This window comes from Oncorhynchus kisutch, linkage group LG14 (assembly GCF_002021735.2).
Source record: "Oncorhynchus kisutch isolate 150728-3 linkage group LG14, Okis_V2, whole genome shotgun sequence".
Taxonomy (NCBI): Eukaryota; Metazoa; Chordata; class Actinopteri; order Salmoniformes; family Salmonidae; genus Oncorhynchus; species Oncorhynchus kisutch.
Window position 1 is genome coordinate 13,974,449 of NC_034187.2, and position 24,950 is coordinate 13,999,398.

Genomic DNA, 24,950 nt, shown 5'->3' on the forward strand with positions numbered 1-24,950 from the left:
CTACTCCCGCAATAACATCTGCTAAACAAGTGTATATGACCAATACATTTGACTTGATAGCATACTAATTTGTCTATCCCGGAATTAGATTTACTATGTTACATCTAGTCTATGAGACCAGGCTGGATTAGTCGTAGGACAATCTCTGCGCCTCCTCTGTGCTCTAGGCTACTTTGGTGTTATTTTGAGGTTACACTACATACTCATACATGGTTTCATCAAGCATGTTTAACATGCCAGAAGTGTAGACGCGGTGCTCCATGCCTCCATGTGTGCTTGCTGTGAGTCTGCGTCTGCTACAATGACCAACAGTGTGGTTGCGACTGACTGCTGCGCGCATCGAAACAACTGTGCAGTTGCTAACCAATGACAATCGGAGGAAATCTTTCGGAGTATAGATTCCCAAGCAGCCGTATTTATACACAACCTACACATCATCAAACCCTTTTGCAATGCCTGTCAGAACGCTTGGTTGTCCGTGAGCGAGAAGATGCGTTGGTATTCAAAGCCGTATACCTGTAGGACAAGTCATGGACTGAACGGGCTTTTGGACTCACTTGTGGAATTTTATGCTTGTCCGTGGCACGATGCCTTATCTGACTAAACCGCTGTTTTTACTCTTCTGTTTGGTCGTTACCGGGGAATGCCGTAGGCTTGGACACCGAGTACGGAGATGGACGGAAACCGTGGAGACGGCAAAGCTTGGACCAGAGACCACAAAGCATGGCCCGTAAGTGGTACCCGAATATTGATCACCCAGGTGTGGGTTTTTGGTGCGCAATGGTTCAAGGTCTGTTCCATGTCTGTCTGTCAACATGGTTCATTGCTATGATGTGTCTGGTCATCTGAGGGGTACACAATATTCTTCTTCATCAAAGGTTGAATTTCACAAAACTTGATATCACTCTTTCTTGATGCAGTAGATTGGAACATCATGATACACGTTGATGATGATGAAGTAGAAAAATAAGATGTTGATGATCATTGCGACGAAGATGATGATTATAAACATAGTGATTGTGATGATCCACGCAGACAATCAAAATGCAGTGTTAATATAGCCTAATCATTCATTGTGCACTGCAGACAGAATTGGACATGGAACAAATATTCAATAACTACAGTCATTATAAGGGATATATGAGAAAGATCTCTATCTGGTAGCAATTGAGCCTGAGGATGAGGTTAAAGAGTGAAGAAAGCAGTACAAATGCATCATGACCCAGACAGAAGGTGGTCGTTTCAAGTTTTACACTAGACAGCCAGGGTAGGACCTATAGGTACTTGTTGTTCCTACTCATCAATGACAGGTTAGCAGCTGGCTGCCAGTGCCTCCAGTACGATCAAAGCACGACCACGTCTCTCGGGCACGTTTTGTCTATCTGTCAAAGATGGGAGCGGGCTGCAGATAACATGTTACTGTTATCACCAGGGCCAGCTCCAGGCATAAAGGACATAAACACTGGGAAGCTTGATAAACTAGCTCACATTGCTAATAAAACGTTAGCTAGCTTGCTTAACATTGACATATGGTCAAACTAACTATATTCTCCATATTGACAAGTTCTAATTGTCAAAAAATTATTTGTAATCATCTTTTAATTGAAAAGGTGAAAGGTCGGTAGTTAAACATCACAGCTTAGCTACTCCAGGAACATCATTTTCTCTGAGTTTCCCATTTGGAGGGTCGTTCATGTGCAATTTCCCACTGGGAACTATGAGCATGAAATCAGTAATGGCCAAACGTGTAGAATAGCAGGACATTTGCTTTCAAATTAATTTGAAAAACTGAAATAAATTATCTCCACCCCAAAATGAGTTCCATGAAATATGTCATAAAATTGCCACATTTTCTCTCCGCCCCATGGCAAAATGTGTAGAACTTCAGAAAACTTGCTTTAAAACTGGAACATTTTCTATACACCCGATGGCAAAATGTGTAGAATTGCAGGAAATTAAATTTAAAATAAAAAATGTTCTCTCCACCATCAATAGGGAGGGGGAACTAACATGTCTCACTTAGGGCCCCAAAAAGCTAGAGTTGGCCCTGGTTATCATTGAAAAGCAACATTTCCCATTCAGCTTTGATTGTGCTTGATATTTACATGTTTTATTTAACCTTTATTTAGGCAGTTCTATTGTAGTTCTATTGTTCCCATAGAGACCAAGGTCTCTTTGGCAAGGGAGCCCTTTACAAGAATAGGCACATTTGTAACCAGTGCATTTAATGGAGTCAAAGGCTTCCCAAATAGCACCCTATTCCCTATATAGTGCACTACTTTTGTGCACGACCAGAGCCCTATTGCATTATGCTCATAAGTAGTACACTAGGGAAAAGGGTCCCGTTTAGGACACAGACACATTCAGATTCCTAATGGCTTTCGCAATAACGCTCATTTAGAATGTCCTTTGTGTAAATCATTCCACCAGTTATCAACTCATCATTCATTAATATGGTGTTGTCTTGTTTTGTCATCTCCCAGTTCCTTGACAAAGAAACCTCCAGATGTGACCAAGAATCGCAAGCTGAAGACAGAGCAGCTTCTGAAAGTAGATGATCATGATTTCACCATGAGGCCGGCATTTGGAGGTAGGGATCACTTACACACGCACGCACACGCATACACACACACTGGCCGAAGAGACCAGATACGCTCTTATTGGGTGCTCTTTTGGGGGACCCCATTTGTATGTAAGATGTCATGTAAAACACAACATGCAGGAACTGCTGTTAGATTTCCCATTCATAGTATTTACTTACCTTAGTTGAATGCACTCACTCTAAGTCACTCTGGATAATAACATCTGCTGAATGTGAAATGGTGATGCCACGTATGCCATTTCCATAGTGTTAGTTCACTTCACTTAGTTACTGATTTCAATGGTTTAGCTGTTAGTTCATTCAGAGTACTGTCCAGCATGACAGGTGAATTACACACCTACAGTAAAGGGAGAGAATGTGCTCAATTCTTATCCTCCAAGTACATCAAATAAAACTTTATTTATACAGCACATTTCAGACATGGAAGGCAACAAAATGATCTTTGCAGGGGGAAAAAAAACAAAAAAACAATGAAATATTTACCACAAAACAAACATAAGAGGATAAAAAATAGTATAGTATGGCTGCCTCTCCTTGCCTCTTGGTCCGAGGCTTTGGGATAGTTAAAAGGCCAGAGCCAGAGGACCTGAGGGACCTACTGGGTATGTAACTTAAAAGCATGTCTGACATGTATTGGGGTGCACAATCGTGGGTTGATTTAAAAACTAGATTGGTTAAATAGATCCTAAACCAATTTAGAACTCGACCGGAGAGTGCAACCCACCTCTCCAGTCTGTCAAGAAGGACATCATGGTCAACAGTGTTGAATGCATCACCTTCAATCCAAGAGTACAAGGAGAGAGAAATGTTTGGCATCTGTGTTGGCTTTAAGATCGTTTACCACTTTAATTAAGGCTGTATCTGGGCTGTGGTGGGCCCGAAAACCAGATTGGAACTTTCCAAAGATACATCTTAAGAATGGAAGGTTGGAGATTGGCCCAAAATTGCTAAGAGCTGAAGAATCTAGATGACTTTTTTTCAAAAGGGGTTTCATAGCAGGTTTCAGTGCAGGTAGGAAGTTGCCTGTGAACAGGAAGTGATTAACACTTCTTCAGATATTAATTTAAAAACTGTTTTGAAGAAGGTGGTGCGGATTGGATCAAGAAGGCAGGTAGAAGGCTTATTAAGTTGTGCTATCAATATCTTGAACATGTCTGTGTCAACCAGGGAAAATAAATTCATTGTGCCTTTGCGTGGTAGGCTAGGGCACACGTCATCAAACTTCTCATCAGGTCTTGCTTGACTGACACCCAGCCTATTGTTGGTTATTTATCTCTGAAATATGCTGCAAACTCATCAAATTTAGATGTGGAGGAAAGTTCACATAGGTTTGTGGGGTTAGGATTTATCAGGCCATCAATGGTCAAGAAGACAATTGTCAAATTATTCAGATTATTAGTGATCAAGTTAGAAAAATGAGCCCGTCTGGTATTTCTAATCGCCTTGTATATAGTTGAAGTCGGAAGTTTACATACACCTTAGCCAAATACATTTAAACTCAGTTTTTCACAATTCCTGACATTTAATCCTAATAAAAATGCCCTGTCTTGGGTCAGTTAGGATCACCACTTTATTTTAAGAATGTGAAATGTCAGAATAATAGTAGAGAAAATGATTTCTTTCAGCTTTCATCACATTCCCAGTGGGTCAGAAGTTTACATACACTCAATTAGTATTTGGTAGCATTGCCATTAAATTGATTAACTTGGGTCAAACATTTTGAGTAGCTTCCAGAAGCTTCCCACAATAAGTTGGGTGAATTTTGGCCCATTCGTCCTGACAGAGCTGGTGTAACTGAGTCAGGTTTGTAGGCCCCCTTGCTCGCACACACTTTTTCAGTTCTGCTCACAAATGTTCTATAGGATTGAGGTCAGGCCTTTGTGATGGCCACTCCAATACCTTGACTTTGTTGTCCTTAAGCCATTTTTCCACTACTTTGGAAGTATGCTTGGGGTCATTGTCCATTTGGAAGACCCATTTGTGACCAAGCTTAAACTTCCTGAGTGATGTCTTGAGATGTTGCTTCAATATATCCACGTAATTTCCCTTCTCATGATGCCATCTATTTTGTGAAGTGCACCAGTCCCTCCTGCAGCAAAGCACCCCCACAACATGATGCTGCCACCCCTATGCTTCACGGTTGGGATAGTGTTTTTCAGCTTGCAAGCCTCCCCCTTTTTCCTCCAAACATAACAATGGTCATTATGGCCAAACAGTTCTATTTTTGTCTCATCAGACCAGAGGATATTTCTCCAAAAAAGTATGATCTTTGTCCCCATGTGCAGATGCAAACCGTAGTCTGGCTTTTTAATGTCAGTTTTGGAGCAGTGGCTTCTTCCTTGCTGAGCGTCCTTTCAGGTTATGTCGATATAGGACTTGTTTTACTGTGGATATAGATACTTTTGTACTTGTTTCCTCCAGCATCTTCACAAGGTCCATTGCTGTTGTTCTGAGATTGATTTGCACTTTTCGCACCAAAGTACGTTAATCTCTAGGAGACAGAACGCGTCTCCTTCCTGAGCGGTATGACGGCTGCGTGGTCCCATGGTGTTTATACTTGCGTACTATTGTTTGTACAGATGAACGTGGTACCTTCAGGCATTTGGAAACGCCCAAGAATGAATCAGACTTGTGGAGGTCTACAATTTTTTTTCTGAGGTCTTGGCTGATTTATTTTGATTTTCCCATGATGTCAAGCAAAGAGGCACTGAGCTTGAAGGTAGGCCTTGAAATACATACACAGGTACACCTCCAACTGACTCAAATGATGTCAGTTAGCCTATCAGAAGCTTCTAAAGTCATGACATAATTAACTGGAATTTTCTAAGCTGTTTAAAAGCACAGTCAACTTATTGTATGTAAACTTCTGACCCACTGGAATTGTGATACAGTGAATTATAAGTGAAATAATCTGTCTGTAAACAATTGTTGGAAAAATTACTTGTGTCATGCACACAGTAGATGTCCTAACCGAATTGCCAAAACTATAGTTTGTTAACAAGAAATTTGTGGAGTGGTTGAAAAACGAGTTTTATTGACTCCAACCTAAGTGTATTTAAACTTCCGACTTCAACTGTATATGCCAAGTTACTGACTCAGAATATCCTAATGGACCTGCAACTTCTCCTGCTTGTTAGAAAAGCAAAGCACAAAGTTAGGTTCTTACTGTCTGGAACCTATAAATACTTTGCCATAAATATAATTATACAGTAGTTGCGTAATCAATTAGATTTGCTGTCTTGGACCTGAGTTTTAAGCATAGATTTAGAGTAAGTAGAGCGGACATTCCCATTCAAGTCAATGATGCCATAACGGGTGCACTGATTCTATCCTATTCTACTCTATTTTAATTCTATGGTTTTAAGCCTCTTTTTCGGTTACCTCCGAATAATTACATTTCTGACATCCAGCTACCCCACTAAAGCATCTGAAAAGGAATTTTTCAAGCTGTCTACTAAGTTGGCACATACTGTAAACTTTAGCTTGTTATAGCCTACAAACTTGACTCCTCGTGTTCTTTGTGCAGTAGCGTGTTGAGAACAGTTCATGAGATGCTTCATGGATTTCCTCCTCAAACTGTAAGTGAATTTAGAGAGTATTTCTTAGTGCTTTGAGTCTTTGAAATCTAAGCAGTAGACTTGTATTATTGGATGGGTTCAGATGAGACTGTTGCTCAGGGCTAGTCTTTGTGTTGATGCACATAAAAGTTTGCTTCGTTCGTCGCAGCCGAGAAATCTACCACCCCAAACTTTAGGATTGTTTTCTTTGTGACAAAGACAGCTTTTTTAACGATGTTTGGAGATGCTGCATTTGAAAACGAGAGAAAAGAGAGGACAGAAAGAAAGAGCATGCGCAAGTCTTCTTTCCTTTTGATGTTATCTTCTCAACTTGTTTCTTGTTTGGAGCCGATCTGATGAAAGTTTCTGTTTTGGGGGGTGTAGAGGGGCTTGTCTCCTCTCCTCGACTGTGACAGGGATCATTACTGCAGGGGAACGAATGTGTGGCACATCGATCAGCAGGGGGTCACACACACACACACACACAGACAGACACACACACACACACACACACACACACACACACACACACACACACACACACACACACACACACACACACACACACACACACACAGACACACACACACACACAGACACACACACACACACACACACACACACACACACACACACACACACACACACACACACAGACACAGACACACACACACACACGAGGATACATATGGAAGCTCACCCAGGCTCAAACAGTAACAGTATCCTCCTCTCCTCTCCTCTCCTCTCCTCTCCTCTCCTCTCCTTTCTGCATGCAAATGGCCCAGTAAAGGAGATTTTCCCTGTACATGCTTGGCTTATTTTAGCCCCTCTCCTTGCATTTTAAAAGGCTGTGGGAAGTTTAAGGCTAATGTGTGCATGTCTTGGGACCCATACAGTTATTAGGCTTACATTATGAAACTGTTGCCCTTCTACCCTTATATATGACTGTATAGTCATATAGTTTGACATTTCAGGTGTTTCATCCGACAAAAGTGAAAAGGTCTAATCTAGTGCATTGGTAGGATGGATTCATTACTATTAATCCTGGGTAAAAGACTGCATTAATGCATTAATCTTGCTTATCCATGAAAAGGGGAGTAGTCTGGTATCATGTGATGCATGGAGATGTAGAGAGAGAGAGAGAGCACTGTGCACCATTCACATGATAATGGGTACTGGATGTTAAGTGAAGCCACAGTATGCATGCTTTTCAGAAATGTGCTGGTTTAGTGGAATTAAGGATTTATCTCAGTCCACAAGGTCAACAGTGAGGTTCACTCTACTCTTTAACCACCACAATAAATCACACAGTGAAGTTCCCTCTCACAGCCGAGGAGTGGTGAGGAGAGGAAGGGAGAGAAGAGAAGAGGAAGGGAGATGAGAGGAAGGAAGAGGAGAGGAGAGGAGAGGAAGGGAGAGGAGAGAGAGAGAAGAGGAGAGGAAGGGAGATGAGAGGAGAGGAAGATGAGAGGAGAGAAGAGGAGAGGAGATGAGAGTAGAGGAAGGGAGAGAAGAGAAGAGGAAGGGAGATGAGAGGAGAGGAAGGAAGATGAGAGGAGAGAAGAGGAGAGGAAGGGAGTGGAGAGGAGAGGAAGAAAGAGGAGAGAGAGAGAAGAGGAGAGGAAGGGAGATGAGAGGAGAGGAAGGAAGATGAGAGGAGAGGAGAGGAGAGGAGAGGAGAGGAGAGGAAGAGAGAGAAGAGGAGAGGAATGGAGAGGAGAGAAGAGGAGAGGCCAACACATTGTAAACACTTTTGCCACTGTGCCACTGTGTACACTATGGCTGGAATACGGCTATGCTCTGCTGTGACATTCATGAATCTGCCAACTCAGAAGTGTCATTTGTGTTTTTGTGTCTGTCCGTCCGTCTGTGTGTTAGAGGTCGACCGGCATGGCCGATTAATTAGGGCCGATTTCAAGTTTTCATAACAATCGGTAATCAGCATTTTGGATGCCGATTACATTGCATTCCACGAGGAAAATGTGTGGCAGGCTGACCACCTGTTACGCGAGTGCAGCAAGGAGCCAAGGAAAGTTGCTAGCTAGCATTAAACTTACCTTATAAAAAACAATCAATATAATTATAATTATATTATAATTAAGTCTATAATTTGATATTTGATAGAGCAGTCTGACTGAGCGGTGTTAGGCAGCAGCAGGCTCGTAAACATTCATTCAAACGTCACTGTGTTTGCCAGCAGCTCTTAGCAATGCTTGAGTCACAGCGCTGTTTATGACTTCAACTCCTGAGATTCCTAAGACAACAACATAGCATGGCAGCAACACATGACAACACAGCAGCATGGTAGCGACACAACATGACAATAATATGGTAGCAGCACAAAACGGTAGGAGTACAAAACATGGTGCAAACATTGTTGGGCACAGACAACAGCACAAAGGGCAAGAAGGTAAAGACAACAATACATCACACAAAGCAGCCACAACTGTCAGTAAGAGTGTCCATGATTGAGTCTTTGAAGGAAGAAATTGAGATAAAACTGTCCAGTAAAATAGCTCTGCAGAGGCTGCTATAGCCTTAAGGCGTTCGCATGCTTCCCAGCTGAAATAGTTCAGAAGAGTTTGTGCATATATTATGATTATATTTTGTGACATTTTTGTTCATTTTATACTTCAGTAAGTTTTTTGGGGGAGGGGCTGTTCGGGCACACATTCTTTTCTCAAGGCAAGCTAAAGTCAGTAGCTGAAGTCTGTAGCCGAAGTCTACGCCTCTTCGTCGGTGATTGGTCAACAGTAGGGATTCTTTAAAATAGTCTTGGTTGTCATTCAACGAAAGATGACTTGTTTTCAGTATTTCATTGAGAAATACTGCACCAAACATTATTATTATTATTATTATTTATTTTTTATTAACCCATCCACCACCTGCTAAACCTCTTAGTTAGATGTCAAATTGAGCGACTAAGATCTCCTTGAGCTATTTTAGATTCATTCAGACTATTCTGTCTATGGCGTCTCAAGATGGACAAACTGTACCAATCCCGCTTTTTTCTAATTCTTCAAGCAAATGTCTTTTAGGGAAGTATGCGAGCACCAGCTGAACTGAAGCATGCTGACGCCTTAGCCTAGCCTACCCATAGCATCTAGATTGGTATTGCCCGCTGTAGCTAGCTGCTAGCCTTAGTTTAGCTTAGCCTAGCCGGAAACATGGCTGGATTTGGGGCGGAGGGGAAAATGTGCAGTTTATCATCCCATTCTACAAATTTTGTTATGAGGCTAAGAGAACATTTAGCAGATTCAAAGCCAATTTCCTGCAATTCTGCACATTTTGTCATGTCTAGAATTGAGACTTACAGATGGCCCTCAACCCAAAAAAGTATATATATATATATTTAGGTCGGAGCCCCGGGGCACATGCACTTCGTGCCCATTCGTAAATCCAGCTCTTGCCGGAAATGCTAACGATCATGACCAGATTAAGATGGCAGGGGTTTCTCCTGCTGACCGCGTGGATTAGCACATGATGCACCAGGGACTTGTGCCGACAGCTGTTTACCATCCATAACTCTCTTTCCCAACAAACAGACGAAATGGGCTGCAAGCCTAGCTCAGTTTAAAGGACACAGTTAAAAGTACTAAGTAGTACTGAGATTTACAGTACGGACAGTATTGAGTAGTACTGAGATTTACAGTACGGACAGTATTGAGTAGTACTGAGATTTACAGTACGGACAGTACTGAGTAGTACTGAGATTTACAGTACGGACAGTAATGAGTAGTACTGAGATTTACAGTACGGACAGTAATGAGTAGTACTGAGATTTACAGTACGGACAGTAATGAGTAGTACTGAGATTTACAGTACGGACAGTACTGAGTAGTACTGAGATTTACAGTACGGACAGTACTGAGTAGTACTGAGATTTACAGTACGGACAGTACTGAGTAGTACTGAGATTGATTTACAGTACGGGCAGTACTGAGTAGTACTGAGATTTACAGTACGGACAGTACTGAGTAGTACTAAGACATACAGTACAGACAGTAATGAGTAGTACTAAGTATTACTGTAACATACATAACACTAGTAGTGACATCGTCTTACTGAACAACATTGTTAGGGTGATAAATATATTTAAATTGAGACTTTTTCTGAATTCCAAATGGCATCGTATTTTCTACATAGTGCACTGCTTAGGAATAGAGTACCGTATGTGATGTAGCCTCAAGACATTACCAGTTTGCAAATGTTTTCTTTTTTTCAAGTGAGACCCCATGTCTGTAGGCCTATTTCACCCAAACTTTGTTCCACAAAGCACTAAAAGATGGCAACATGAGGTCCTTGGACAGAAGTGCATGGGGTTTGCATCAGTGCATTTTTTATTTAGTCACTCCAGGAGGTCTTTTTACCCTCAGTTTATGTCCTTTAAAGACATTTTATGTGCAATATGCTGCCACGTTTCTGATGTGGAGTTGGAGTGTCAATATTATGAGTTTTTCATTAATTCATAGGCCTACTATTAAATCATTAATATCATCCTTTAATGCAAATTGACTCCAGACAACTTCTGTCTGTACACAATGTAGAGCCCTGGTGTAAACAGTGTAATACTCATTATAAGAGTGTCTAGACTGCTGCACTATTACAGTCGCCACTTAGTTCAATGAGTTGAGATGTCACCAACACAGTAAATGTTTTTAACTTTCACTACCAAAGGAGTGCTTTTGCTATTTCAACTAAGGCTCCATACATACTTAAAGGGGAATGGTAACACTCTCCTTAAAATTACCCCTTTTTGCAATGATTATTTATAGTAAAGTAATGCATAAAGATGAATAAAATAAATACATTTGACTATAGAGTTTTATTATAATGTAACTCTAAACAAACATGAAATGGAGTGTTCAAATCCTTTTAAACTTTTGACATTTTGAAATCCCACACATTCCAGTCAAGTCATGGTATCGATATTAGCATAATTTTTTACATACTGTAACTCTAAATCAACATGTTTGTTTTGAAATAGAAATTCAATGTACCAGCCATCACCATGCTGTTAATGTATTTATCTCAAGTTGTAAAAAGAGAACATTGTATTGATGACTACTATGCAGAAACAGTCAGAAACTATTGATCTCCTGGGTCTCTTTTAGTCCAAATGTCAGAACTGGGACAAATTTAGGGCAAATCGAACCAAGGTCAGAGTGAAAGGATGCAGATTGGCTAACTGTGTGTGTGTGTGGGGGGGGGGGGATTATCTGATATCCATAAGCCTGATATACACACATGCTCACACACACTGAGTTAAAAACCATAGGGAAATGAAAAGTTTTGCCCAGTGGGGAGTGGGGGGGTTTATTCCAACATTGTACCAGCATGGTTTACCCAACACAGAGTCATATGAATGTGGGTCTAACCCGATCCCAGATTCCCCAGGAGAGATATGTACATACATTGTACCAGCATGGTTTACCCAACACAGAGTCATATGAATGTGGGTCTAACCCGATCCCAGATTCCCCAGGAGAGATATGTACATACATTGTACCAGCATGGTTTACCCAACACAGAGTCTTATGAATGTGGGTCTAACCCGATCACAGATTCCCCAGGAGAGATATGTACATACATTGTACCAGCATGGTTTACCCAACACAGAGTCTTATGAATGTGGGTCTAACCCGATCACAGATTCCCCAGGAGAGATATGTACATACATTGTACCAGCATGGTTTACCCAACACAGAGTCATATGAATGTGGGTCTAACCCGATCACAGATTCCCCAGGAGAGATATGTACATACATTGTACCAGCATGGTTTACCCAACACAGAGTCATATGAATGTGGGTCTAACCCGATCACAGATTCCCCAGGAGAGATATGTACATACATTGTACCAGCATGGTTTACCCAACACAGAGTCTTATGAATGTGGATCTAACCCGATCACAGATTCCCCAGGAGAGATATGTACATACATTGTACCAGCATGGTTTACCCAACACAGAGTCATATGAATGTGGATCTAACCCGATCACAGATTCCCCAGGAGAGATATGTACATACATTGTACCAGCATGGTTTACCCAACACAGAGTCATATGAATGTGGGTCTAACCCGATCACAGATTCCCCAGGAGAGATATGTACATACATTGTACCAGCATGGTTTACCCAACACAGAGTCTTATGAATGTGGATCTAACCCGATCACAGATTCCCCAGGAGAGATATGTACATACATGTAAACAAATAACCAACAGGTTGTAGGATGTGTTGCTGCGTAATATACAGTACTATCTATGGCAGAGTGAAACAACCATGCAACTCCAGTTCTAGATCTTTCCTCTGGCTATAGTTATGTGTCCACATGATGTTAATAGATGTCATTTAGAGTGAGGATGGAGCACTTAGGTTAGTTACAGTATTGTCTGTGCTAGTTATCCCAATTAACGAAAGCCTTTATTTCACCCAGTGATGCAAACACAAATAGGAAGTTGCATCATGTACATCATATCGCATGTAGTGGCAAAGCTGGTTTGTTCTATAATTGCTTCCACAGACAAGCTAATAACCATGCATCTTATTAGGGGAAAGAGAGGCACATCTTTGCAATTCCCAAATGGCACCCTATTCCCTAAATAGTACACTACTTTTGACCAGAGTCCTATGAGCCCTGGTCAAAAGTAGTGCACTATAAAGGGAATAGGGTGCCAGTTGGGACACTCTTTCTCAGCCCATATACTCTGATTGATGCAGAAGACGGATTCAGAAGCAAAACACTTGGAATACGTTCCTCATTAAGAACTTGGAATACGTTCCTCATTAAGAACTTGGAATACGTTCCTCATTAAGTGATTTTGAACCACATAAAATCTAAAAGCAGCTGGCAGGCAAATCCACATTTACAACCTCTTCTGAAATGTCAGCTGTAATTTGTATTTTCTGTAATGATGTCTTCGCTGCAGTGAATCTGTCTCCATACATCAGTAGATGCTATTCTATCCAGATAATATTTAGGGCTTGTACCCCTCTGCCTCTCACAGACAGTGTATGTTTAGATCCCAAATGTCAACCTATTCCAATGGCTGTGGTCAAAACACTACTAGGGAATATGATGCTATTTCAGATGCAGACAGTGATAATTCCTTTATCATTTTAGTAATCCCAAAGTGCCATAAAGACTCCTCCTCTGCTGCTGTCTCAATGGCTTTGGAAGGCACTGACTCTAATCTGGCATCAGATTACAGACTGTATTGATACATAAAGTGTATGACATAGAGGTATGCAGGAGACTATTTGCTGCTGCGTGACAGTATGTGTTATACATACTGCACCAGACTGGCAATGTGAAGTGGTCTGATTAATATTATACTCATTTTCAGGAGGTCGTAGGTTGTCTGAAACGTAACGTGTTGCATCGGGTCAGAGAAGTGAGTCCAGATGTCATTCACTGTGTGCTGTAACCTATGTTCTTCATCCTGGGCTCGTATTTCTAAAGAGTCTCAGAGTAAGAGTGCTGATCTAGGATTAGCACCCCCCAGTCCATTCATTTTTTAAAATATATATATAAAAAACAAAACTGATCCTAGATCACCACTCCTACTCTGAGACGCTTGTGCAGAGTTTCCATCTGAGATTTTACCCCATTGTTCTACCCAAAAGGCTCAGACTTTTCTGCTTCCATCTATGCGGGCCAGCACCCCATGTCTCACTGGACCACGGCTCCAACGGACCTGCTCTGATTTAGAGCCATTGATACTTTTCAGATTGTATTTACATAACAATGGCTGTGAACTTTAACACTTACTTACAGAGCATTCTGCTTGCCACAAGTCTTTAATGTCACACTCCTGATAGAAACACCATAATACTAGAGCTCACATTATCATTAAATACTGGCGACAAGCTGGTGTGGGGTAAGTCTTAGGTGGAAGTGCAACATTGATGAATATTGAATATGGCCCTGTAGGTCTCGTATGGTCCTCCTTTGAATTACACAGATTTAAAATGTACTTACTGGTGGCCCTTGTGGGCGTAACAGGGATACTGCAGGTCCAGTTATTACATGGAAAGGCAGAGAAGACCGAGGCTTTTCCAGAACTTGGCCTAGTTTTTGTTGTCAGAGTGCAGTTGCGTAATGTGGGCTTGATTCTTTGCTCCTCTGCCCCCGAACTGCTGAATTGGTTCTAAACCCTATCGTTTCCGCTCCCTTTAAGTCTACAGTACTAGACTTGAGTCAGGTTTTGACGAGTGAGTCATTGCCGAGCAACAATTTCGCTGTAAAGTTCAAAGCTGAATCATTGACTTATTTGCCTGTAAGGAAATACGGTACATCCGCTGTAACTAGGTGTCACCGTCTATGAGCCACCTGATACTTTAAATACGGTACATCCGCTGTAACTAGGTGTCACCGTCTATGAGCCACCTGATACTTTAAATACGGTACATCCGCTGTAACTAGGTGTCACCGTCTATGAGCCACCTGATACTTTAAATACGGTACATCCGCTGTAACTAGGTGTCACTGTCTATGAGCCACCTGATACTTTAAATACGGTACATCCGCTGTAACTAGGTGTCACCGTCTATGAGCCACCTGATACTTTAAATACGGTACATCCGCTGTAACTAGGTGTCACCGTCTATGAGCCACCTGATACTTTAAATACGGTACATCCGCTGTAACTAGGTGTCACCGTCTATGAGCCACCTGATACTTTAAATACAGTACAGAAGCTGTAACTAGGTGTCACCGTCTATGAGCCACCTGATACTTTAAATACGGTACATCCGCTGTAACTAGGTGTCACCGTCTATGAGCCACCTGATACTTTAAATACGGTACATCCGCTGTAACTAGGTGTCACCGTCTATGAGCCACCTGATACTTTAAATACGGTACATCCGCTGTAACTAGGTGTCACCGTCTATGAGCCACCTGATACTTTAAATACGGTACATCCGCTGTAACTAGGTGTCACCGTCTATGAGCCACCTGATACTTTAAATACAGTACAGAAGCTGTAACTAGGTGTCACCGTCTATGAGCCACCTGATACTTTAAATACGGTACATCCGCTGTAACTAGGTGTCACCGTCTATGAGCCACCTGATACTTTAAATACAGTACAGAAGCTGTAACTAGGTGTCACCGTCTATGAGCCACCTGATACTTTAAATACAGTACAGAAGCTGTAACTAGGTGTCACCGTCTATGAGCCACCTGATACTTTAAATACGGTACATCCGCTGTAACTAGGTGTCACCGTCTATGAGCCACCTGATACTTTAAATACGGTACATCCGCTGTAACTAGGTGTCGCCGTCTATGAGCCACCTGATACTTTAAATACAGTACAGAAGCTGTAACTAGGTGTCACCGTCTATGAGCCACCTGATACTTTAAATACGGTACATCCGCTGTAACTAGGTGTCACCGTCTATGAGCCACCTGATACTGGCATGCTTTAGTTTGTTTAAAGCAAAATGAACACAGACGCTGCCTCCCTCCAAAACCAAGGTGCATGAATTGAGGAGCTAACTAAAGAGAAGAGGAAATATAGCAACTTGGAGAACATTGGAAGTGGATCAAAATGCTTGTTCATTGTTAAAACCAACACTTTTAGTCCCATAGTCTTCATATGTGTTTCTGTATGTTGTATATTAATATGCTGTAGTTTGTTCAAATCACTTTTTCTGTGGTTTCTTTCTTTTTGTTTCCCAGGCCCTGCTATCCCAGTCGGAGTGGACGTACAGGTGGAGAGCCTGGATAGCATCTCAGAAGTAGACATGGTAGGTTGAAGCTACCCAATTTCTGAACTCTGAAGTTATGACGCAACAGCTTCAACTCCGCATTGTGGAAATTATGTGAGAGTAAAATCACCACATCATTAACATTTAAGTCATTATTTCCTGTATCCAAATTGACACGGTTTGTTGGAGTATTTTTGTGCTAGCTAAATCCCTTGAGATCTAACAGACTGTAACATATTGATAGTCGTTAGTGACCATGCAGATGGGCATCATAATGATGGGTACTCCCAACTGTTGCTATTATTATATAATGAGAGTGGGCTGAAAGATGGGGTGAGAGGAAGAGGAGGAGGAGGGGTAGTAGGAGAGGGTGGAGGTGTGGAGGAAGAGGTGTAAGTGGAGGAGGAGAAGGCGTAATGGGAGGAGGAGTAAGAGGAGGAGGAGGCGTAAGTGGAGTGGGAGGGGTAGTAGGAGTGGGGAGGAGGAGGCAGAGGAGGAGGAGTAAGTGGAGGAGGAGGAGGAGGAGGAGGAGGGGTAGTAGGAGGGGGTGGAGGTGGGGAAGAGGGGACCAGAGAAGGAGGTGTAAGTGGAGGAGAAGACGTAAGGGGAGGGGGAGAAGGAGGAAGGGTAGGAGGAGGCATAAGTGGAGGAGGAGGAGATGGGGTAGTAGGAGGGGAGGGGGAGGAGCCGTAAGTGGAGGAGGAGGAGGAGAAGGAGGAGGTTTCAGTTTCTTTGTAGTAGAGCTCAACCCCAGAGGTGTGAGAGGTTGCAGAGAAATCAAAGACACTGATCTAGACTTATCTGCTCTGTCCGTTGACTTTCAGCCTACACTTAATTTCAGCCCCAACAGGATTTGAACCCAAAGTTCTGTAAGCTCTGACAGCTGGGTTTAAGACTTGCATTTATATAATATAGTACTTTTTGCAAAGTCATAGCTTTATTTTCTGGGTATAATTCACTCATTGGATAACTCAACCCCAAATGTCCTCAGTAGCGTAGTTACTATGCTTGAGTATGATGATTCACTGGACATAGTTACTATCCTAGAGTATGATGATTCACTGGACATAGTTACTATCCTAGAGTATGATGATTCACTGGACATAGTTACTATCCTAGAGTATGATGATTCTCTGGACATAGTTACTATCCTAGAGTACGATGATTCACTGGGTGTAGTTACTACCCTAGAGTATGATGATTCACTGGGTGTAGTTACTATGCTTGAGTATGATGATTCACTGGGTATAGTTACTACCCTAGAGTATGATGATTCACTGTACATAGCTACTACCCTAGAGTATGATGATTCACTGGGCATAGTTACTATCCTAGAGTATGATGATTTACTGGGTGTAGTTACTATCCTAGAATATGATGATTCACTGGGCATAGTTACTATCCTAGAGTATGATGATTTACTGGGTGTAGTTACTATCCTAGAATATGATGATTCACTGGGTGTAGTTACTATCCTAGAGTATGATGATTCACTGGGCATAGTTACTATCCTAGAATATGATGATTCACTGGGCACAGTTACTATCCTAGAGTATGATGATTCACTGGACATAGTTACTATGCTAGAGTATGATGATTCATTGTGTGTAGTTACTATGCTAGAGTATGATGATTCACTGGACATAGTTACTATTCTAGAGTATGATGATTCACTGGGTGTAGTTACTATCCTAGAGTATGATGATTCACTGGGTGTAGTTACTAACCAAATCAAATCAAATCAAATCAAATTTTATTTGTCACATACACATGGTTAGCAGATGTTAATGCGAGTGTAGCGAAATGCTTGTGCTTCTAGTTCCGACAATGCAGTAATAACGAACAAGTAATCTAACTAACAATTCCAAAAAAAACTACTGTCTTATACACAGTGTAAGGGGATAAAGAATATGTACATAAGGATATATGAATGAGTGATGGTACAGAGCAGCATAGGCAAGATACAGTAGATGATATCGAGTACAGTATATACATATGAGATGAGTATGTAAACCAAGTGGCATAGTTAAAGTGGCTAGTGATACATGTATTACATAAGGATGCAGTCGATGATATAGAGTACAGTATCTACGTATGCATATGAGATGAATAATGTAGGGTAAGTAACATTATATAAGGTAGCATTGTTTAAAGTGGCTAGTGATATATTTACATCATTTCCCATCAATTCCCATTATTAAAGTGGCTGGAGTAGAGTCAGTGTCATTGACAGTGTGTGGCAGTAGCCACTCAATGTTAGTGGTGGCTGTTTAACAGTCTGATGGCCTTGAGATAGAAGCTGTTTTTCAGTCTCTCGGTCCCAGCTTTGATGCACCTGTGCTGACCTCGCCTTCTGGATGACAGCGGGGTGAACAGGCAGTGGCTCGGGTGGTTGATGTCCTTGATGATCTTTATGGCCTTCCTGTAGCATCGGGTGGTGTAGGTGTCCTGGAGGGCAGGTAGTTTGCCCCCGGTGATGCGTTGTGCAGACCTCACTACCCTCTGGAGAGCCTTACGGTTGAGGGCGGTGCAGTTGCCATACCAGGCGGTGATACAGCCCGCCAGGATGCTCTCGATTGTGCATCTGTAGAATTTGTGAGTGTTTTTGGTGACAAGCCGAATTTCTTCAGCCTCCTGAGGTTGAAGAGGCGCTGCTGCGCCTTCCTCACGATGCTGTCTGTGTGAGTGGACCAATTCAGTTTGTCTGTGATGTGTATGCCGAGGAACTTAAAACTTGCTACCCTCTCCACTACTGTTCCATCGATGTGGATGGGGGGGTGTTCCCTCTGCTGTTTCCTGAAGTCCACAATCATCTCCTTAGTTTTGTTGACGTTGAGTGTGAGGTTTTTTTCCTGACACCACACTCCGAGGGCCCTCACCTCCTCCCTGTAGGCCGTCTCGTCGTTGTTGGTAATCAAGCCTACCACTGTTGTGTCGTCCGCAAACTTGATGATTGAGTTGGAGGCGTGCGTGGCCACGCAGTCGTGGGTGAACAGGGAGTACAGGAGAGGGCTCAGAACGCACCCTTGTGGGGCCCCAGTACCCTAGAGTATGATGATTCACTGGACATAGTTACTACGCTAGAGTATGATGATTCATTGTGTGTAGTTACTATTCTAGAGTATGATGATTCACTGGACATAGTTACTATTCTAGAGTATGATGATTCACTGGGTGTAGTTACTATCCAAGAGTATGATGATTCACTGTACATAGTTACTACGCTAGAGTATGATGATTCACTGTGTGTAGTTACTATCCTAGAGTATGATGATTCACTGGGTGTAGTTACTGTCCTGTTTCCATTTTCCGGTCATCCACACGTTAGTTAGACATTAAACCCTTCCCTTCCTCTCCTCTCCTCCAATAGGACTTCACCATGACCCTGTACCTGAGACACTATTGGAAGGACGAGCGTCTGTCCTTCACCAGCTCCACCAATAAGAGCATGACATTTGACGGGCGTCTGGTCAAGAAGATCTGGGTGCCCGATGTGTTCTTCGTCCACTCCAAGAGATCCTTCATCCATGACACCACCACAGTCAACATCATGCTCAGGGTCTTTCCCGACGGACACGTTCTGTACAGCCTGAGGTGGAGCTGGGATGCTTTGGGGACTAGGGTTGCAAAATTTCAGTCACTTTTCCAAAATTCCCTTGTTTTCAAGAATTCCTGGTTGGAAGATTCCCTGAATCAGAGGTAGCAGGAAATCCAGAATCCTCCAACCAGGATTTCTGGAAAATCTAGTCATTTTTGCAACCTTACTGGTGACATTGTGCAGGTCATTCTTTGTCATGCAGGGTTGGGATCAATTCAGATTTCAATTAACTTTCTAAATTGACTGGTGCTAGTGCTGGGCTGAAACAAAAACCTACACACGCTGCTCCAAAGTGATTGACTGCTCATATTGTCAATACTTGGAATGATGTACTTAGCTGTTGACTTAAGAATTTTAAATGTATTCAGTTTGGAATATTAATAGTATCCTAACTTTTTATACTAAACATAACATGCTTCTGTGCAGGATGTAGGTATGTTGACACCTAGACAAGAAGATACATTTGCATTTTGCTCCTGTTGTTAGTTAAAATTAGAAATGTGCTTCTGGCTGGTGATGTTCTTTTATTTCTTTTTTTATCTGCTTTTGAAAAATAGTCCAAAATGTGAAGGTACTACTAAGTTGTTGTTTCATGCCAGATAGTTTGGTCTTTTATGCTGCTCAAAGTCATTCACCAGACAATATATGCACAAATTGTATTTTAATGGCTTGAGAACATGCTCATTGTTATTCATGACAGGGGCCCTGTTTTTTCACATCGTCTACTACATACAGTTATAGTCAGTGTGAAGTTTTGAATTGGTGTGTGTGGAACAGTAAGGACAACATCATGGACCAAATGTATTTGGTGTTGTGAACATGTGATTCAGTGTAGGGAGACCGCACTCCAAAAAATGACATTTTCCAAATTCTTTGATGCTCTTTATTTATTTCAGAAGGCAAAAAAGAGCCTATAATATCTACAAGAACGTAATGTTATGTGTTGTAAGGCTCATGGAGGAATCGTAAAGTTGTCGATGTCACATCATGGATCTGTGTTGTCCTTACTGTACAGGGTGACAGTGACAGCAGCCTGTAACATGGACTTCAGCCGCTTTCCTTTGGACACCCAGTCCTGCTCCCTGGAGCTAGAGAGCTGTGAGTAGGCTAACTTTCAGAGTTTCACTGAAAATCTTCATTGACCTTTCGAAAATATGTCAGGGCATACTATTTAGTATTTTGTTTGTCTACAGTATACACAAACAGAACAGTATTATTGAGAATATCTAAATGTTTTTAAGCTTTGAATAATTAGATGAGTAGACAGGCAAAGAGTAGAGACCCACAGATGTCAATTTCATTGAAAACATAATTATTTCAACCAGTGGGGGACGTCAGAAAGACAGGGATTGAACTCAGAACTCAGGTTTATACAGTACATGTGCGTTTCCTGCTGGGGTTGTTACCACTGGCCCACACAGGCACCACTTTTATCTCTAACGTTGGTTGTGCCCCCCAGATGCATATACGGATGAGGACCTGATGCTGTACTGGAAGAGTGGGGATGAGTCCTTGAGTACGGATGACCGTATCTCCTTGTCTCAGTTCCTCATCCAGAAGTTCCACACCACATCTCGGCTGGCCTTCTACAGCAGTACTGGTAATAATCACCATAGCCATGTGAGAATCACACATTCCCAGAAAAAATCTGGTAACTTTGCAAAAATTCTCTGGTTTTCCAGAAATCCTTGGTTGGAATAAGCAGAAAACCTGGAATCCTTCAACCAAAATTTCTGAAAAACCTGGGAATTTTTGGTAAGTTACCAGCATTTTTCAACCCTACCAGTGATATTATTATTGATCCATACCTATCCATTGTGTTCCTCCTCATGTACAGGCTGGTACAACCGTCTGTACATCAACTTCACCCTGCGGAGACACATCTTCTTCTTCCTGCTTCAGACCTACTTCCCGGCTACCCTCATGGTTATGCTGTCTTGGGTGTCCTTCTGGATTGACCGCAGGGCCGTCCCAGCTCGTGTCTCCCTGGGTAAGATGCTAGCGCTACTATGGAAGATCAATATTCAGAAGTGGTACAGTTAATGCTGTATCTAGTGCTGCTTAATCCCCTCATTGCCAGATGTCAGGCTTTCTGTAGTTTTTCATTTATTACAGTGTATTTCAGAGGTTGGAACAGTAAAGCCATCTCTGTCAGACCTTTTTAAAGTGCTGGTGGATGATGAAAGTAAACATATTTAAAGATAGTTTGATTCTTCGACAGGGTCTGACTGTCTTCTTGGAAAAGAATACAGAAGAGAGCAGTCTTGAACTCTTGTTATTTCCTTCTCCTGTTCCCTGCAGGTATCACTACAGTGCTCACCATGTCCACCATCATCACTGGAGTCAACGCCTCCATGCCCAGAGTATCCTACATCAAAGCAGTGGACATCTACCTGTGGGTCAGCTTCGTGTTTGTCTTCCTGTCTGTCCTGGAGTATGCTGCTGTCAACTACCTGTCCACTGCACAGGACCGCAGGGAACGCAAGATGAGAGACGAGATGAGGGAAAGGGCCAGGTCACAGGTAATAAAATGCTACCACAGTACTGTACAGTACTCCTTTTTCCAAGACAAAATCGCAAGATCTCTTGAGAATACAGTTTGCTCTTCATTTCATGCAGTTTGGTTGGATTAACAAACACTTCTGACGCGTTATACTTCCTTGTCTCTTCTATGGCCAAATCTAACGTATGCCAACATCATGTCAAATCTCTCATTGACATGAATTCAAAAGTTCAAATTACAGGCTTGCATCTCAAGTTAGTTTAGTTCCATTTTCCCTGGCACAACCTCTGTCTTTCTCACCTTCTCTCCTGACCTGCAGTCGCTGCCCTGCACCTGTGGCATGTCCCAGACCAGGACCATGCTATTAGACGGGACCTACAGCGAGGCGGACACTAACAGCCTGGCCGGCTACACCTCAGGAACTATGGGGCCCGAGGAGGACATGGATATGCCCCGCGACATGATGACTGAGAAGCAGCCTCCTGGAGAACACACAGTGGTCCACCTGTCTGCCAGCAGCGAGTCAACGACAACCAAGAAGAAAGGCATCAGGGCCCTCAATATTATACAGAATACACACACCATCGACAAGTACTCCAGGATGTTATTCCCTGGCTCCTATATCCTATTCAACATAATCTACTGGTGTTCATACTGTTTAGGAGCGTAGGGTCTACTGTATAGGAGCATAGGGTCTACTGTTTAGGAGCGTAGGGTCTACTGTTTAGGAGCATAGGGTCTACTGTTTAGGAGCGTAGGGTCTAATGTTTAGGAGCGTAGGGCCTAATGTTTAGGAGCGTAGGATCTACTGTTTAGGAGCGTAGGGTCTACTGTATAGGAGCGTAGGGTCTACTGTTTAGGAGCGTAGGATCTACTGTTTAGGAGCGTAGGGTCTAATGTTTAGGAGCGTAGGGTCTACTGTTTAGGAGCGTAGGGTCTACTGTTTAGGAGCGTAGGGTCTACTGTTTAGTAGCGTAGGATCTACTGTTTAGGAGCGTAGGATCTAATGTTTAGGAGCGTAGGATCTACTGTTTAGGAGCGTAGGATCTAATGTATAGGAGCGTAGGGTCTACTGTTTAGGAGCGTAGGATCTACTGTTTAGGAGCGTAGGGTCTACTGTTTAGGAGCGTAGGGTCTACTGTTTAGGAGCGTAGGGTCTACTGTTTAGGAGCGTAGGATCTACTGTTTAGGAGCGTAGGATCTAATGTTTAGGAGCGTAGGATCTACTGTTTAGGAGCGTAGGGTCTACTGTTTAGGAGCGTAGGGTCTACTGTTTAGGAGCGTAGGGTCTACTGTTTAGGAGCGTAGGATCTACTGTTTAGGAGCGTAGGATCTACTGTTTAGGAGCGTAGGATCTACTGTTTAGGAGCGTAGGATCTACTGTTTAGGAGCGTAGGATCTAATGTTTAGGAGCGTAGGGTCTACTGTTTAGGAGCGTAGGGTCTACTGTTTAGGAGCGTAGGGTCTAATGTTTAGGAGCGTTGGGTCTAATGTTTAGGAGCGTAGGGTCTACTGTTTAGGAGCGTAGGGCCTAATGTTTAGGAGCGTAGGATCTACTGTTTAGGAGCGTAGGATCTACTGTTTAGGAGCGTAGGGCCTAATGTTTAGGAGCGTAGGGTCTAATGTTTAGGAGCGTAGGATCTACTGTTTAGGAGTGTAGGGTCTACTGTTTAGGAACGTAGGGTCTACTGTTTAGGAGCATAGGATCTACTGTTTAGGAGTGTAGTGTCTAATGTTTAGGAGCGTAGGGCCTAATGTTTAGGAGCGTAGGGCCTAATGTTTAGGAGCGTAGGGTCTAATGTTTAGGAGCGTAGGATCTACTGTTTAGGAGCGTAGGGTCTAATGTTTAGGAGCGTAGGGCCTAATGTTTAGGAGCGTAGGGTCTAATGTTTAGGAGCGTAGGATCTACTGTTTAGGAGCGTAGGGTCTACTGTTTAGGAGCGTAGGGTCTACTGTTTAGGAGCATAGGGTCTAATGTTTAGGAGCATAGGGTCTACTGTTTAGGAGCGTAGGATCTACTGTTTAGGAGCGTAGGATCTAATGTTTAGGAGCGTAGGGTCTACTGTTTAGGAGCGTAGGGTCTACTGTTTAGGAGCGTAAGGTCTAATGTTTAGGAGCGTAGGGTCTACTGTATAGGAGCGTAGGATCTACTGTTTAGGAGGGTCTAATGTTTAGGCGCAGTATTGGCCCTGGTCAATTGTAGTGCACTATCTAGGAAGTAGGGTGCCATTTGGGATGCATCCTATGTTCATCAAATGAATGTGTTTAACACACTCATCAAGGACAAGGGAGGCTGCAGTTGGTGTTTACATGGACATTTAGTACTAATGGATAATATTTAGGATGGACTTTTGACTGCGGCACTGGCATATATAAGACTGATCTGTACTGAAAAAATATATAAATGCAACATGCAACAATTTCAATAATTTTACTGAGTTACAGAAATCAACCAATTGAAATTAATTTCTTATATCCTAATCTATGGATTTCACATGACTGGGCAGGGGCACAGCCATGGGTGGGCCTGGGAGGGCATAGGCACACCCACTGGGTAGCCAGGCCCAGCCAATCAGAATGAGTTTTTCTCCACAAAAGGGCTTTATTTCAGATAGAAATATTCCTCAGTCCCATCAGCTGCCTGGGTGGCTGGTCTCAGATGAAGAAGTTGGATGTGGAGGTCTTGGGCTGGCGTGGTTACACGTGGTCTGTGTTTGTGAGGCCAGTTGGACGTACTGCCAAATTCTCTAAATCAACGGTGGAGGCGGCTTCCGGTAGAGAAATTAACATTAATTTATCTGGCAACAGCTCTGGACATTCTTGCAGTCAGCATGACAATTGAACGGTCCCTCAAAACTTGAGACATCTGTGGTATTGTGTTGTGTGACACAACTGCACATTTTAGAGTGGCCTTTTATTGTCCCCAGCACAAGGTGCACCTATGTAAGTGTCATGCTGTTTAATCAACTT

At 42.5% G+C, this 24,950-nt stretch overlaps 1 protein-coding gene across 1 annotated transcript; it reads left to right on the top strand.

Moving 5' to 3' along the window:
* The first annotated feature begins 258 nt into the window (after positions 1 to 258).
* Positions 259 to 24,520, top strand: LOC109903224 (gamma-aminobutyric acid receptor subunit rho-2-like). Its single transcript, XM_031787887.1, has 9 exons — positions 259 to 730; positions 2,484 to 2,590; positions 15,851 to 15,918; positions 19,250 to 19,473; positions 20,493 to 20,575; positions 20,937 to 21,077; positions 21,315 to 21,467; positions 21,779 to 21,999; positions 22,300 to 24,520. Exons 1-9 carry the CDS (start codon positions 570 to 572, stop codon positions 22,648 to 22,650), a joined length of 1,509 nt encoding a protein of 502 aa, XP_031643747.1. The 5' UTR covers positions 259 to 569; the 3' UTR covers positions 22,651 to 24,520.
* The last annotated feature ends 430 nt before the right edge of the window (positions 24,521 to 24,950 follow it).

Coding starts and splice junctions, on each gene's coding strand:
- LOC109903224 (XM_031787887.1), top strand. CDS start 570: ATGCTTGTCCGTGGCACGATGCCTTATCTGACTAAACCGCTGTTTTTA. Junction 2,591..15,850: donor CATGAGGCCGGCATTTGGAG/GTAGGGATCACT, acceptor TTTGTTTCCCAG/GCCCTGCTATCCCAGTCGGA. Junction 21,078..21,314: donor GGCCTTCTACAGCAGTACTG/GTAATAATCACC, acceptor CCTCATGTACAG/GCTGGTACAACCGTCTGTAC.